Genomic DNA, 14,165 nt, shown 5'->3' with positions numbered 1-14,165 from the left:
GTCCGCCCCGGCGACAGCGTCGTCTAGTGTCGCCGATGCACCGCCGCGACCCATCCGCGTCACCCCCTCCGCCTTGTCTGCCCTCCTGTACGCCATTCTCTACTCTATTGAGTTCCAATCCCCCGTTGGGCCGCGCCCCCCCACGCTGCGCGATCACGCGACGCCACGCGGCTCTGGCGGTGCGGTCAGCACCGGCGCGGCGGCGCCGTCGGCCGCCACGCTCTTAACCTCTGCAGTGTCTGTAATGTCGAGCTTTTGGGGCCGATATCCCGCAACAATGCAAAACCAGCAGCCAATGCAGAACAAGTCGCAGCAGCAGGATGCCTCTTTCCGACTAGCCACGGGTGCGACGGCAGCGGCGTTTCCTGGGTCCTTCGACGCCTCCCCGGAGACCTCCGCGCGGTCTCTGACGCTCGCCGAGACAGCTGAGTTGGCGGCGCTTCAGCGGCAGCATGAGCAGCCGTTTGTCGTACCGGTGACGCAGGTCTTGCACAAGCTCGGAGGCGTGCACATCACCGTCCGCGAGACGCACAATCCTACTATCACCATCGCCTACAATCGCGTGATGGAAGAGATTGATGCTCTCGTGTCGGAGCACGAGCAACGGCTGGCTCGGCTCCCCCTTTCCAGCTCGCTGTCGTTCTCCAGCCAGGCACTGATAGCGGGGCAGAGCACTTTGGCCAGCGCGACGGTGCTCATCAACAGCGGTATCGTGGAAGGCGGTGCCTCTGTGGCAGGCTCGCGAGGGGAGAACACAGCTGAAAGGCTAGCGCGCAACAGTAACACAGCGGGCCTTCCGGCGCCACAACAGCTGCCGCGGGCTCTTCTGCAGTCGGTTGATCTGCGGCAGGCACTCCCTTCGCCGGCCTCCCCCATGTCCCCGTTGCGGTCTGTCTCTGGGGTGGGCAGCCCCACGTCGGACGCCACCGCCGCAACATGGGGTCGCAGCGGAGCCGGCTGCAACAGCGACTGTGGCGATGCATGGACTCTGGGCCGCGATGAAGTCGGTATGGTGCTCTCTGTGCGTTTATTGTCAAAGGAGGTGACGCGGTGGCGTATGGCCCACGAGCGGCCACTGGCGGAGTGGCGGTTCCCCATCATTCGAACCTCAAACGAGCGCTTGATTCGGCCGCGCACGCAGAATTCAGTGGCGACGGGGGCCGCAGGCAGTGCTGCCGTGGATGGCACTGAGGCCAATCGCCACGACTACCGCGGAGAGGGTGGGGCGCGGAGCGTCCCTGCGGAACTGACTCTCGTAAACGACCCTGCACAGGTACACCACGTGCTAGAGTTCATCTTAAAGTCGAGCTACCAGACAACGAGCATGGAGACGTTTACGGACTTCACCTCCGGCGAGCTGGTGTTTGACGCCCATGTGCAGGAGAAGCACCGCTTTACATAACGGTGTATTTCTCTTGTTGCCTGCCCGATTTCATCTTAGAGAGAAGCTGCAGTCGCTCTGGCGTTGCGTGCCGCGCACGCCGCACAGTGAGGGGTCTCACTTGATAGGGCTTTGCTCTCTTGCGAATACCTGCTGGCCCGTGCGTGAGTGCATGCATGTGTGTCTGATGGATGCTGTTCACCTTCACAGGTGTGAATGTCTTTGCCAGGAAGCCGTCTGCGTTCACGTGTTCAGAATCCGCAATCACACATCTATAAACAGAAAAGAGAAAACAGACGAGCTGCACAACGCGACACGCTCACTGGCCCCCCTCCCTCCTTCCCTCCAAGTTGCACTCACAGATTGGTTTTTCGTTTTGCGTGTTGCGTGACAGCAACAAGCGAGGCGTTATCCGCCCCTCCGCCTTCCACCCTGCACGTAGGCGCGCACGGATGCTTGGGCGATGACGCCACCCCTTTTTGCCTCCTTTGTTTCTCTCGCATGTGCAGCTCTTCACGTCGGTGTCGCTACCGCGTGGAGGGGGCGGCGTGTTTTCGCGGACTGAGCGTGCCTCTCTCTCTGTGTACATATATATATATGTGTGTGTAGGGGTCTGTGTGCGTCTCCGTGGGCTTCCCGTTTTCTCGTTTTCCGCTCTCTCTCTCTCGCCACAGACGTCTCCCTTTGCATTCCGAATTCGATTCCTTAGCTTTCGCCTGGTCACCACTGCTTAGGCCATGAGCGACCACTGGGCACCGTACGAGCGCGCATGGGCGCAAGACCCTCATCACCTGCATCGCAGCGTGTGTTTGTCAGCGCTTATCGCGGAGGCCGACCGAGCAGTTGCGGCTGCGTTGGTGAACCTTTCTCGCGAATACGACGCAACCATATTGTGCGGGTCTCACCATACCCCTGCAGAGCAGCACGTCACATCGGCTGAAGATGAAGGCGAGTACCACCAACGCTGTGTCGACTCTCCCGACAGCAACGCATCGCTCGACTGGCGGCAGCTCTACTGCTCCCTCTGCCTAATTCAAGCTCCCATGGTGCGGTGTAGCAGGCCGGCGTTTCGCCAAGTATGCCGAGCGTGGGGGGCGCGCGTCAGCTACACTCACATGCTCATCGCGGAGAGCTTCGTCAAGTCGCCGCATGCGCGGCACGCCGAGTTTGCGCGGTACGAAGGCGAGGATCGGCTTGTCGTGCAGCTCGCCGCCAAGAGCGGGCCTGCCGCCGCACAAGCTGCGGTGCTACTTCGCCCGTACTGCGACGGCATCGACCTCAACTGCGGGTGCCCGCAGCGGTGGGCGATGAAGGAAGGAATCGGGTCTGCACTGCTCGACCAACCAGAGCGAGTGGCGGACATGGTGCGCTCCATTCGCAACGCCATGCCAGACGGCAGCACGGCGTCAACGATCGTCGGAAACGGCTGTGAGTACGGCAGCTGCACCAGCACCGTGCCGCCATTTCTGCCGTGTGTGGTGAAGATGCGGATAAAAGATGACCTGCGCCGCAGCGTCGACTTTGCGCGGCAGTGCGAGGCAGCCGGTGTGTCTTGGTTGACGGTGCACGGCCGTACCCCTACCTGCCACCCTAGTGCTGCAGTGCAGTTTGAGGCCGTCAAGCTCATTCGCGAGAATCTCTCTGTGCCAGTGGTGCTGAACGGCGGTGTGACGGACGTGAGCACGGCGATGGAGGCGGCTCTACGCACCGGTTGCGGTGGGCTGATGTCCGCGAACGGGCTGCTCGACAACCCCGCGATGTTCTACTGTGGCGCATCGAGAGCTGCGGCGGAGGCGGAGATGAGCTTTGCGACGAGCCGCCGGGGACGGCCACCCCGAACCTGCGATCCCGCGTCGTCGCCGGCGGAGACAGCAGCGCCTGGCGTCTTTTCCGAGGTTTTCTCACCGGTGCAGCCAGTGTCGTTCTTGTGGGCACCCGACCGGTCAAACGCAGGAGCGGGGTTGCTCCGATACACGGTGCCTGACATGTGGCAGGCCGCCGTCACCCCACGCGAGGTCATTTCAGACTTCATGCGTGCAGCTATCCGCACTGACTTGATGGTGCCCACGACGGTGCAGCAGGTGTTGCGCATGGCGCGGCTGTATGTGTCGCCGGCGGAGCGCAGTCATCTCGCACTGCTGCGATCCAACCTCTCCGTTCTGAACGCTCTGCAAGAGATTGGCGTCTACGTGGAAAGCGGCCGCATCGCGTGTGAATAAGCTCGAGCAGGCCGAGAGAGAGGGAGACCGTAGAGCTCGACTTCCCTCATAATTGCGCCCGTGATGTATGTGCGTCTGTACGCCGAGAAGCACCTCTGCGCATCTGAGCTCGCCTCCCTCCTTGCCGCCCATACTGTGAGAGCATCTCACAACCCTTTGTTGCTGCCCTCTCAACGAAACGAAGATATACATATATGTGTGTGTTTTCCTTTGTTCTACATCTGTAATGAAGCTGGGAAGGCAAAAAGAGCGCGGTAGTCGAGCGGTGATCGCCACCGGCCGTGTACACGAGTCGTGTCGGCTTTGAGGTGTCTTTACACGCCTTTGCGTTTCAGCTCACACCCACCCTCTTCCTCCACTTACCTTACTCTCTTCTTCCGCTTTTCTTTTGCAACGATTGTTTGCGTAGTTGTTTGCGCGTGTGGACTTCTCATGTATCTTCCCGAACCGAGTCGTCAGCCTCTGCCTGCCGCGCGTTCCTCCTCCCCCTCTCTTCCTAATAGCCCACACATGCCCACGATTGGGGTAGTCGCCCGCAGCAAACACTCATCTCTATTTTCTTTTGTTTGTCATTTCCCTTGCGCTTCTTACCGCTTTTGTAGCGTTATTTCTACATCTCACAGGGCCCCACCTGCGCATACACAACTCTGTCGCCCCCCCGACCCCGACCTTGTGCGTCCGCGGCTATTGGCTTTCGATTTTTTTCTTTTGCTTGCGCACCCTGCCTTTCGCTCATCACAGGCGAAGGGAGGAAGTAACCACGAGGAAAGAGGTACACGCTGGCACTCATGAACTTGAGTCCTCCACGGCTGCCGCGCTTAGGCGGCCACAAGTCTGCCCCTACGTGCAACTCGTCCACGGCGCCGTCCTCTAACACACACTCACCTGCCGTTTTGGCGAACGTCGATTCGGCGAATGTAACCCGCTCGTCGGACCGGATGGATCGGCCGCACATCGACGTGGGATATGACAACGACGGTGTCCCGCTCGCCTCGCACAGCTCAAGCAGCTTCTCTGGTGGTGGTGCAACTGGCATGGGAGCGGGGCTGTCGCAGCAACCAACACCCTCGTCGAAACTCGCCTCGGCGCATCCGTCTTCTAGCGCTCCTACGGATGCGTGGAAGTCGAGCATGAGGAATGAGGTGCTGTGCGGGAAGCCACTGCGGCAGAGTTCGCCGGAAACCTCCGCAGCCGTGCCGCGGGAAAACCTGTACAACATCGTGGAAGAAGAGGAAGATATTGATATGGACTACGCAGATGAAGAGAGCGCGCAGGCCTGTAAGGGCAGCGGTAGCGGCAGCGGCACAACACACCCGCAGCACCGCTATCCCATCATGATGCCGGGAGCCGGCTTAGCCAGGGTCGCTGTGCCGCCGATACCCGTGATGAGCGCCATCGCCGCACCAGCCAGCCCAGTGAGCGTCTGCAGCTCCATCGCCACCGATACACCACGGTCTATCTTGAGGTCATCAGGCGCCGGAGGCGGCCGGACGCCGCGGTCGAACAGCCGCCGAATTAGTTTCGTGGGAGTCTCGCCCCCCCGCCCGGACGAGCGCCGCTGCCGTCGCGATGGCGATGAAGAAAGCGGGGACGACAGTGACGACTACGAGTCAGCGGAGCCGTCGCTGCGCTACGACATCGTGACGCTGGCGATGTCTGCCACCTCGACCCCGCCGCGGCACTCTCGGAAGGTAAACAGCCGCGATCCTTCTTTGCACGACGGTCACCACCACAGCCACGAACATGGCGAGAGTGACAGCAACCGGGCGTCGATCCCGGTGCCGGCGTCGCAGCAACAGCAAAAGCGGACCTCCCCGTCACTCTCGCCGGAGCGTCCGCGCCTGTCCAGCCGCTCCCCGACCCACTCCCCGCCGCGCGACAGCGGAAGCGGATACACGATTTCGGCCGGGCCGCCATTATCGGCTGCGGTGACAGCCCCCTCCGCGCCTCCCCCGCCTGAGGAAGAGGGGGACGTGATTACGCTTGACGCGGCGCCGCAGCACTGCGCTCTTGACGAGCAGCATCTTTTGAAAAGTTCCAAACGAGGCGGCGATCAGCGTCGTGCGAAAAGCCCTTCGATGGGGACCAACGGACGCGATGAAGACGTGCTGACCCAGCCGCATAATCGCAGCGAAGCAAGCGGTGGCAGCCACGGCGCTGTGGTCGTGCGTCGCCTGCCTCCGCGGCAGCGCTGGCCGTCAGAGGCGTACCAAGATGAACCCCCAACAGAGGTGAGCAAGACGCAGCGAGCGCATCGATCCCGGCGTGAGAGACTCGACCCAGATGCCGACATGGGCAGCAGCAGTAGCCGCTGCAGCAGCGACATGGACTCGAACTTCACTGGCAGCGACGACTCCTTGCCAGTACGCTACGCCTCACCCCTGAAGCCGCATCAAGATGAGTATCGAGGATCGAGCTACCAGCCGACCTCATCATCGCCACCCGCGCTCGCCTGCGCAGCGTCAGTGGGAATTGCAGGGGCACCGCCGACCGGTCACCCCTCGCCGCATCGACTTAGCACAAGCGCGAGCAAGGATCGTGATGGTACTAGCAGCGCAAGAAGCCGAGAAAAGTCGTTGACGCCGCGGTCACCTCCGTCGCTGACACAGCGAGACGACACAGACGAGCCGATCCGCGGCAGTAGCGATCACGATCACCATCATAGACGCTCTTCCAGAGGAGCGGAGACAAGGTCCGGCCTGCCAGCAGAGGCTGGAGAAGCCCTACCGACACCGCACAGCCGCGCTCGCGGCATGCGAGTGGGTGTGGAAATGCGAGGTCCGTACACCCACGCAGGTGCCGCTGCCTCCCATCCACGCAGAGAAGCAAGCTACTCTCCCTCGACCATCACAGACCACAGCTCCGGCCAGAGCGTGGCAGACGACCTGTCTGGCTCCGTGTCCGCGGCGCCCGCGCAGGGGGCGAGACGGGCACCGAAGAACTACCAGCAGCAGCATGAGGTGGTGCCGTCAGCTCTGTCAGCTGCGACGGCGGCGGCACCACCGAAGCGATCCGAGGATAGGAAGGTCGAAAAGGCAGTGGTTGCCGAAGAGCCGCAGGTGTACGTGGATCCGCTCTTGCTCGAGCGTCGACATCGCCACGAGCTCGCGCGGCAAGAGTTGCCGTCGCATGTAGAGCGGCACTCACCGAGCGCCGGTGCAACGAGGGACAGCCCCCACGCAGGAAAGTCGCAACCGCACCGGCGGCACTCTGGGCTCCACGCGCGCCGCAGGAGCCCGGGGTCTAGAACTGCGGCGCAGCAGCAGCCAGCCACCTTCGAGTCAGTGAGCTTGCGGGACATAATAATGCGCTACGACTCGCCGGAGACCAAATCACGATGCGGCACGCCATCCACCCAGTTCACTGCTCGGGCGATACTACGGCTTCCTTCCGACGTGCGGCAGCTTCAGCTCCAGCACAGCGGGGATGGCGACGATGATGATGCAGCTCACGCCCTTACACCCGGCGCGGTAGCCTTGGAAGCGTCTGTAGCGTCCTCTTCGCTCCTCTCTAGTGGTGGCGTGCCGGCCGATGAGCTTTTCTGGGACGAGCCGACGCCAACCTCGCGCGCCAGCAGCCGTTCACCGCCCCCTGTTTCCCCAAGATCCTCCTCGACGCTGGCACCCAACACTCCCGACCGGCACAAAGTGCTTCGCAAGAAGCTCGTTGTCGTCGTGCGCCGAAAGAAGAATGGCTCAGCGCCGTCAGAGAACGATCCTGTGGTACAGATGTCGCTGCTGCCCTTCAAGGAGGGCACTGCAGCTCTACTGAAAGCGAACGCCTCGCTGCAAGGGTCACCGCAGCAGCGACGCGCGCACAGCTCCGGCACCTCTGCCGCGGCAGCCGCTCCGGCTCTGGAGAAGCTGATCGACAAAGTGGAGCGAGGCGGGAGTGCCTCCGTGTCCTCCCGCTGCCTCAGCCGCGCATCTGAACATCAAGGCCAGAGGCCGCGTGAACTTTCGCAGAGGGGCGACGGGTGCGACGACCACGCCGGTGAAAACGAGATCAGCGTGGAAGATCGTATGCGGTTCCGGCATGCGCTGTCAGTGCTGTCATCTCGAAGTGTGAGCCCGCGCGCATCTGTCTCACCATCGACTACGTCGAAGGCGGGGCGGTCTCAGCGAAGTCGCACACGCTCACCAGACTCGCAAAACAATGCCTCAAACGATCGTGCGCGACCACGTCGCCGCAGCGGCAGCGCTAGCGAGGATTCCGTATCGCACACTGGTGATGCCGCGCTGAGAAGGAGCAGTGGCCGCAGGCATAGGTCTCACGTGGCCGCGGTGAGCGAAACGGCAGCGGCGAGCATATGTGCGACATGGCCGCCCCAGCGTCGATCTGCCCGCAGCGTCTCACGTCACTCCGACGAGAAGTCGGCGCGTAGGTCCGACGGCGGGCATCGCCACAAGTCGCGGCGGAGACATAGTCACGAGAGGGTAGCGCACAGCACCGCTGAGCGCCGGCGACATTCTCTTTCAGGCGCATCTATGCCTGGCGCACCGTGTTGCGCAACGCAAAACGACGAGTTCTACGGCGCCGCGGACATGGCAAAGGATGTGGCGGCGCTCTTTCCATCACCTTTGCAGGAGCGCATCGGCATCACGCCGATGTCAGTGCCGCTTCTTCCGCGGCTGGTGCTGCGAGCGGAGCTTGGTGCGCTGCCGCAAGGGCAGTATGCCCATCGCCCGCACAGTAACATCGACGCAGTTCAGCACACCGACGGTTCGTGGTCCGCCTCCGATGGCGAGGATGAGCATACCATGCGCCGAATCACCGATAGCGCGAGCGTTGGGCGTCGCTCACGTCCCCTGATGCTGCAGTTCAGCAGTGGCACGCAAACAGATCGGGCGACAGGAGTCAGTCATGCTTTTGGTAGCGCTCGCAGTGGGATGCCTCTCTTGGCGGCGACGCCAGTGCAGAGGGCTGCTGCTATTGGGCCGACCGAGGGCACGCGCGACTCAGCTCACCCCGGCAAACCTGTTGGCACGTCAGTGCCGACAGTCGGCGCTGGTGTGGCGGCCTCCTCACTCGCATCAACGTGCAATGCAGCTGGGGATGCCGTGTTCAACGAAGAGATGGTGCTAGCTGTCGAAGAGCGCGCAGCGAACTCGCCGCTCGTCGAGGACGCTTCCGCTACAGAGTCGCCGGCATCGTTTGTAAAGCGGGCGGCGTCACCGGCAGCGGCAGCGGCAGCGAAGCCCTTCACCGACTCTAACTCGCGTATTCTCAGCGGCAGTGGCAGCGGCGCTGCTATAGGAAGAGGTGAGGCCGCGGTCTTTGGCGGCAATGTCGGGGCATCGAGGGCAGCGTACGCCCCTCTATTTTCGGCAACCTCAGCGCACGTGGCCGCGACCAGCTCTAGGTCGGTCGCCCAGGACCTCGGCACCGTAGCGCCTGCGATGATGGATGCCACGAACAGTGTGCCGCTCTTTGTTCCGCCGCTGACTGTCGACAACGTGTCACTGTTATCTCACGACTGGCAGTCCACGCTGCGTGAGCGCTCGAGCAAGGCGAAGCGGAGTGCGATGGAGAGCTTTCTGATTGCGTCGGCCGAGGCTGGTGCGGTGGCAACGGCAGCTGCTGCCGCTGCTGCTGCATCGTCGCCACCGTTGTACCTCGCGGACCCCACCGCCACTGACGTAAACCCTTCCGAAGTGTGCGCTGGTGGTTGCGGAGGCCTTACCGTCGCTGCTCTTGGTGCTGAGGCTCCCTCTGAGTGGCAGCGACAAACCAGGCCAGCACAGGCACGCCAGGTTCTTGCGGTAGAAGAATTTTACGGGCGTTCTGTCGCCTCAGCTGCCGTTGCCAACGTGCCGCGCTCCGCGCATGCCCTCCCGCCACGATCTGGGCCCCAGTCTTTCTTGGAAATCAAGCGCGACGTGCGGCAACGCAGTGGCAGCCCACGATTGGTGGCGCAGCGAGAGCCTGAGCAGCAGCAAGCAAAGAGGTCTCCCCCGTTTTCAGCGCCCTCGGAAAAGAAGTCCATGCAGGGCAAATCTGCAATGCCGGTAGGCAGTGTTTCGAAAAGCTGTGCAGCCTCCAAGAGCAGAGACGGCGTAGAGGAACGTTCGGCGTCGGCACGCAAGCACAGCCGCCGTCGACGTTGCCGCGCTTCGCCGGAACGTCGCGCCAACAGCAATGGCGACCAGCTCACAGACGCCCTTAATGTGGAGACTCTGTCGACAGTGGCAGCCGACTCGCCGTGCAAGAGCAGCAGCAGCGCTGAAAAGATCAACATGGCTGGCGACGTCACTGGGGTGGTGGGGGTTTCTCCACAGCCTCTGTCGACGGAGTCTCTCTCCGCGCCTCCCACACTTGGCGAAGCGAAGCAGAAGGCCCAGCAGAGTGACCAGACGAGCAGCAGCAGCAGCCGATCTTGTTCTGCTGTAGGAAACGGAACGGCTGCCAACGCAGCTGTCGCCGCCGCTACCGACGGTGTGGGTGCCCGCTCTGCGCCGCCGCTGCCGCCGCCGCCTTTCTTCTCCATCGTTGAGGCTGCCGCGGAGTCACGCGCGTTGCGCTCGGTGGAGAAGGCAGCGGAAAAGCGCCACGGTAATCATCAACGAGACGAGCGTCTCAAACACTTCAGCCGTTACTCTCCCTCGCCATTCTCCTCGGAAGCATCGCAGTCGCCGAGCAGCAGGAGACGAAAAACGTCGAATAAGCACAAGAAGGCAAAGCACGACGGCGACGAGCAGAAGAAGCGGCAGCGTGGTCATGGGCGTCATGGTCGTCACAGTCGCAGCTGCACGCGCTCGCTGTCGGGTCAGACCTGTGACGCCGCCGCCGCTGAAATCGACAATGACAGCGACGTGGACAGCAATCTCACGACATCGATGGAGTTCCAGCTGTCTCGGCTGCGGCTGCTGCGCGAGGCGGCAGTGTTCACGAAGTCGCCTCCCTCTGCGGCCGTAGACGCGTCAAGGCGAAGCACGCGCAAGAAGGACAAGGCAGACGGAAAGGCAGCAAGAAAGGCGGCTGCGGCGAAGGACGAGCACCACCGCCATCGCAACCGGAGCTCAAAGGAAAAGAGAAAGAGGTCATCGAAGAAAGCCGCTAAGCGGCGCAGCAAGTCGCCTGCGGCCACCACCGGGTCGCGGCTCAGCGACGGCGCAGACAGGAAGAAAAAGAAGAGGGAGAAAGCATATCACCGCTCAACCTCTCCGCCAAAGCCGGGGCCTCTGCCGCCACCGCCCTCGCACCAGCGTTCGCGCGCCTTGTATGGTGAGGAGGCCGCGGCAGGCGCCGCAGCGTCGCTTTCGGACGCGGCCTCCCGCTACCGCCGCGGCGCCTCTGACTACAGTCCCCGCGCCGACGGCGCCGCCTTCGCATCGACGTGCCCCTACTTCACGGACGGCAGCATCTACCGCGGAGGTCAGGAAGAGGACGCGGAGGCGCCTTATGCACGTCATCGCGCCGCAGCTCGCACCGGAGCAGACTCGGAAACCTTGTACGAACGCTATCTTCGGCGCCCTCACACCTCGCCACTGCGCGGTCAACGCCCCCACGTGACATCGGCAGCAGCGGGATGGGCAGACGGTTTTCGCCCAGCCTACAGACCCGCGTCACGCCCTGCCGCCACCGTCGAGGATCCCTCCGTGTGGCATCGCAGCTACAGCAACCCAAGCCGTCCCTCGACCCGCTGGAATGACTACGTTCGAGATGCAGAGCGCGGCGCCACTAGCAGGTCGTCGTCCTCTCCGTACACGCACGCTCATCACTCCCGGTCCCTTGCCCAGCGACGACGCAGTAGTGACGCTGGCACCACTACGGCAGGGGAGCGTGGTCGCGGGAGTGGTGCTGAGGTAGGCTCGCCCAACTCAGAACAACCGGCCTCCGGCACCTACTCTGCCTCCTACACAAGCCGTCGTCGGCAGACAGGTGAGTTCGACGATATCGACGTCGCGCCGATACGGCAGTACTTCAACGACCATGTCCAAGTCGGCACCGACGACCGCAGCGGCGGTGAGCAGTACGGCACCACCTCAGCCTTTGAGTGGCATCACAGTCGGTCAGCCGCCTCCAACCACGCGCCGATGGCCCGCCCCTGGCTATCCAACAACTACGAACGGAGCCGCGCCGCTGCGACAAAGAAGCACGTCAACGTAGACGACCTTCTCGTATCGACTCCGCCGAACGACGGTGATGAGGGGTATGTGCCTGATAACACCAACGACCTCAGCCGCGCTCGTCAGTGCCAAAGACGAGGCACACGGGTGCCGCCACTGCCACCGCCACCCTCGCCACCGCAAGCCTCAACACCACCGTCAGCGGCGCCGACAGACACGGTGCTTGCTGCCATCCCACGTTCCGGTGCGCTTCCCATCCTGTCAGAGCACACCGTAACGGACGCACAGACAGCGGAGGACTTTGTGCAGGGGGTAAGAGAAATCATCAGCTCACTGCAGCAGTACAGGAACTCGGCGTGAGACGGCTGGCGCTGCGGCGAAGAAGACGGTGCAAGTACTGGCTGTGCCGCCTGACTGTGCCCGCCTGTTCGATGCGCCGGTGAAGGGCTGGGCATCAGTATGTTTATCCGCTCCTTTCCTCCGAGATGCATCATCACCAGAGCTATTGTAGTCGAGCATCGTTGTGGGCACTCCTCCCTACTCCCTCCCCCCTCGCCGCGTTTTTTTGTTGCTGCTCGATCTTCTCGCCCATCTGACCGCGCCGCACGAATTAGAAGTGCTGCCCACTTTCGATAGAATGCGTACCTTTATATGCGTTGGGTCGCGTAGCTGTGTGTGTCTTCGCTGTCTCTCTTTTCTCTGTTGGACTTACACTTCTGCGCTGCTGTCTTTCTCTCGTTACTGCTGCTGCGCGCGGGGAGGGGAGGAAGGGCTGGGCCGGGCTCGACTCGGCCTCCCCCCACCTTTTTTTCTTTTTCTTCCGGCTTCCTCTTTGTTGATTGTGGATGCGCTTGTGCCCCCTCCCCTCCCCTCCCGACAGGTGCGGTGAGTTAGAGGGGCGGGAGAGGTTCCCGGCATTTTCGCCCAGAACGAGGAATGCCACCGTACGCGCGGCCCCCTTCCCCCTCCTTCACTCAGCACTTAGACATACAAAAACTACAGAATTGCTCATGGGATCCCGTCGATGTGCGCGCACAGAGAAAGAGGAAGACGTACTGATGCACCTTGGTGGCAACAGCAACGCGATGGAGATCGAGGGAGGGATAAAAGGGAACGGCCCCCCTCTCTCACATGGCCCACGCTCGCGTGCAGTCCTGCAAAGTCCCCATATGAGGAGACGCTCGATGTCGTGCCATATTTTATTTCGTGTTAGGTTTACATTGCCTTGACATTTTCTGTAGGTCCTTCTCACCCCGTGCCTCGCGGCCTTCACCCCATTCGAATCTGTCATCATCCCTGCAGGTGTGAAGTCGATACTTCAAGAAAGGGACAAACGAACGCCTCAACGATCGCGCAGATCGTTCGTATTGTTCTGCTCCGGTCTCTTCGATCTCGTCAGCAAGGCCAACGACTCGCCTTTAACGCACGCAAACACGGCACACTGCTACCAGTCACCACCACAGGTAATATCACCTCGGACGTTTCAATACTCTCACCATGGCGGCCGTCCCCTTCACGGAGGAGGACCTCCATGAGCTCTACACGTGGGTGGACGAGATTCCAATCTCGCGGCAGAAGCGCAACATCGCCCGCGACTTCGCCGATGGCTGCTCCGTGGCAGAGATACTTAAGTTCTTCTTCCCAAAGTTAGTCGATCTGCACAACTACGTCCCGGCAATGTCGCGTTCAAAAAAGCTGGACAACTGGAACACGCTGAATGCTAAGGTTCTGCGCAAGCTGTACTTCGAGGTTCCCCCAGAGGAGGTGGAAGACATCGTAGCAGCCGTGCCCGGCGCCATCGAGCGCTTCCTGCGTGCGCTACGCGTGAAGGTTGCGCAGATCAAGGCGAGACGGGAAGAGATGCTAATGATGGGGGAGATTCAGGCGCACGAGAATGCGCATTATGTGGACCCGTCGCCGTCGCAGCCACAGCCTCGAGAAGGCGGCCACGCGAGAGATGGCGGAGCCTCTGCCGCCACCGCTCACCGTGAAAGCGGGCGGCCCTCATCGCCCGCGGCGCCGGCTGGCAGGACCGCATCATCTCGGGGGTCCTCCTCAGCGGGCCCGCAGGCACCTCCACGGCAAACACAGCCACAAAGGCAGCCGACGCCGCCATCGGTGAATGAGGTGGCAAGCTTGACACAGATACTGCGTGAGAAGGACTACACGATACAAGAGCTGCGCGAGACGGTTGCCATTCTTTCAGAGAAGATTGTGAAGCTGGAGGAGCTGGTGCGTGTGAAGGATGAGAAGCTCAATCAGTACCGCCAAAAGTTTGGCCGCGTTCCGGCATAGCCGCTGCCACGCTCCCCGGCTGAGGACGTGGCGCATCGCTTGATAGAGAGGGCGGTGTGCTGGTTGTGTACTGTATAGACATGGATGATGGCGAGGTGTAGTGATGCGTGATGCACTCCTGTCCGTCTCCCTCAACTCACAGACGTGCGCTATCCTTCCCCTTGCTTCCACATACCCTTTTCGTGTCGGCCTGGCGTGTAC

General features: G+C 62.1%; 4 protein-coding genes across 4 annotated transcripts; all 4 read left to right on the top strand.

Annotated features, from left to right (window-relative positions):
* Window positions 1-244: 244 nt before the first annotated feature.
* On the top strand, window positions 245-1,402 carry LINJ_34_1230 (conserved hypothetical protein; the record flags this gene model as incomplete). The annotated part of the gene is made up of 1 exon (XM_001468457.1): window positions 245-1,402. The coding sequence occupies one exon, from the start codon at window positions 245-247 to the stop codon at window positions 1,400-1,402; it is 1,158 nt and encodes a 385-aa protein (XP_001468494.1).
* Window positions 1,403-2,118: 716 nt separating this feature from the next.
* LINJ_34_1220 (conserved hypothetical protein) lies at window positions 2,119-3,600 on the top strand (the record flags this gene model as incomplete). Its single annotated transcript, XM_001468456.1, has 1 exon — window positions 2,119-3,600. The coding sequence occupies one exon, from the start codon at window positions 2,119-2,121 to the stop codon at window positions 3,598-3,600; it is 1,482 nt and encodes a 493-aa protein (XP_001468493.1).
* Window positions 3,601-4,388: 788 nt separating this feature from the next.
* LINJ_34_1210 (conserved hypothetical protein) lies at window positions 4,389-12,029 on the top strand (the record flags this gene model as incomplete). The annotated part of the gene is made up of 1 exon (XM_001468455.2): window positions 4,389-12,029. One exon carries the CDS (start codon window positions 4,389-4,391, stop codon window positions 12,027-12,029), a length of 7,641 nt encoding a protein of 2,546 aa, XP_001468492.2.
* A 1,137-nt stretch (window positions 12,030-13,166) lies between these two features.
* On the top strand, window positions 13,167-13,964 carry LINJ_34_1200 (conserved hypothetical protein; the record flags this gene model as incomplete). Its single annotated transcript, XM_001468454.1, has 1 exon — window positions 13,167-13,964. One exon carries the CDS (start codon window positions 13,167-13,169, stop codon window positions 13,962-13,964), a length of 798 nt encoding a protein of 265 aa, XP_001468491.1.
* Between the last annotated feature and the right edge of the window lie 201 nt (window positions 13,965-14,165).

The sequence above is a fragment of the Leishmania infantum genome, chromosome 34, assembly GCF_000002875.2.
Source record: "Leishmania infantum JPCM5 genome chromosome 34".
NCBI lineage: Eukaryota > Euglenozoa > Kinetoplastea > Trypanosomatida > Trypanosomatidae > Leishmania > Leishmania infantum.
This window is presented reverse-complemented; position numbering and strand designations above follow the sequence as displayed.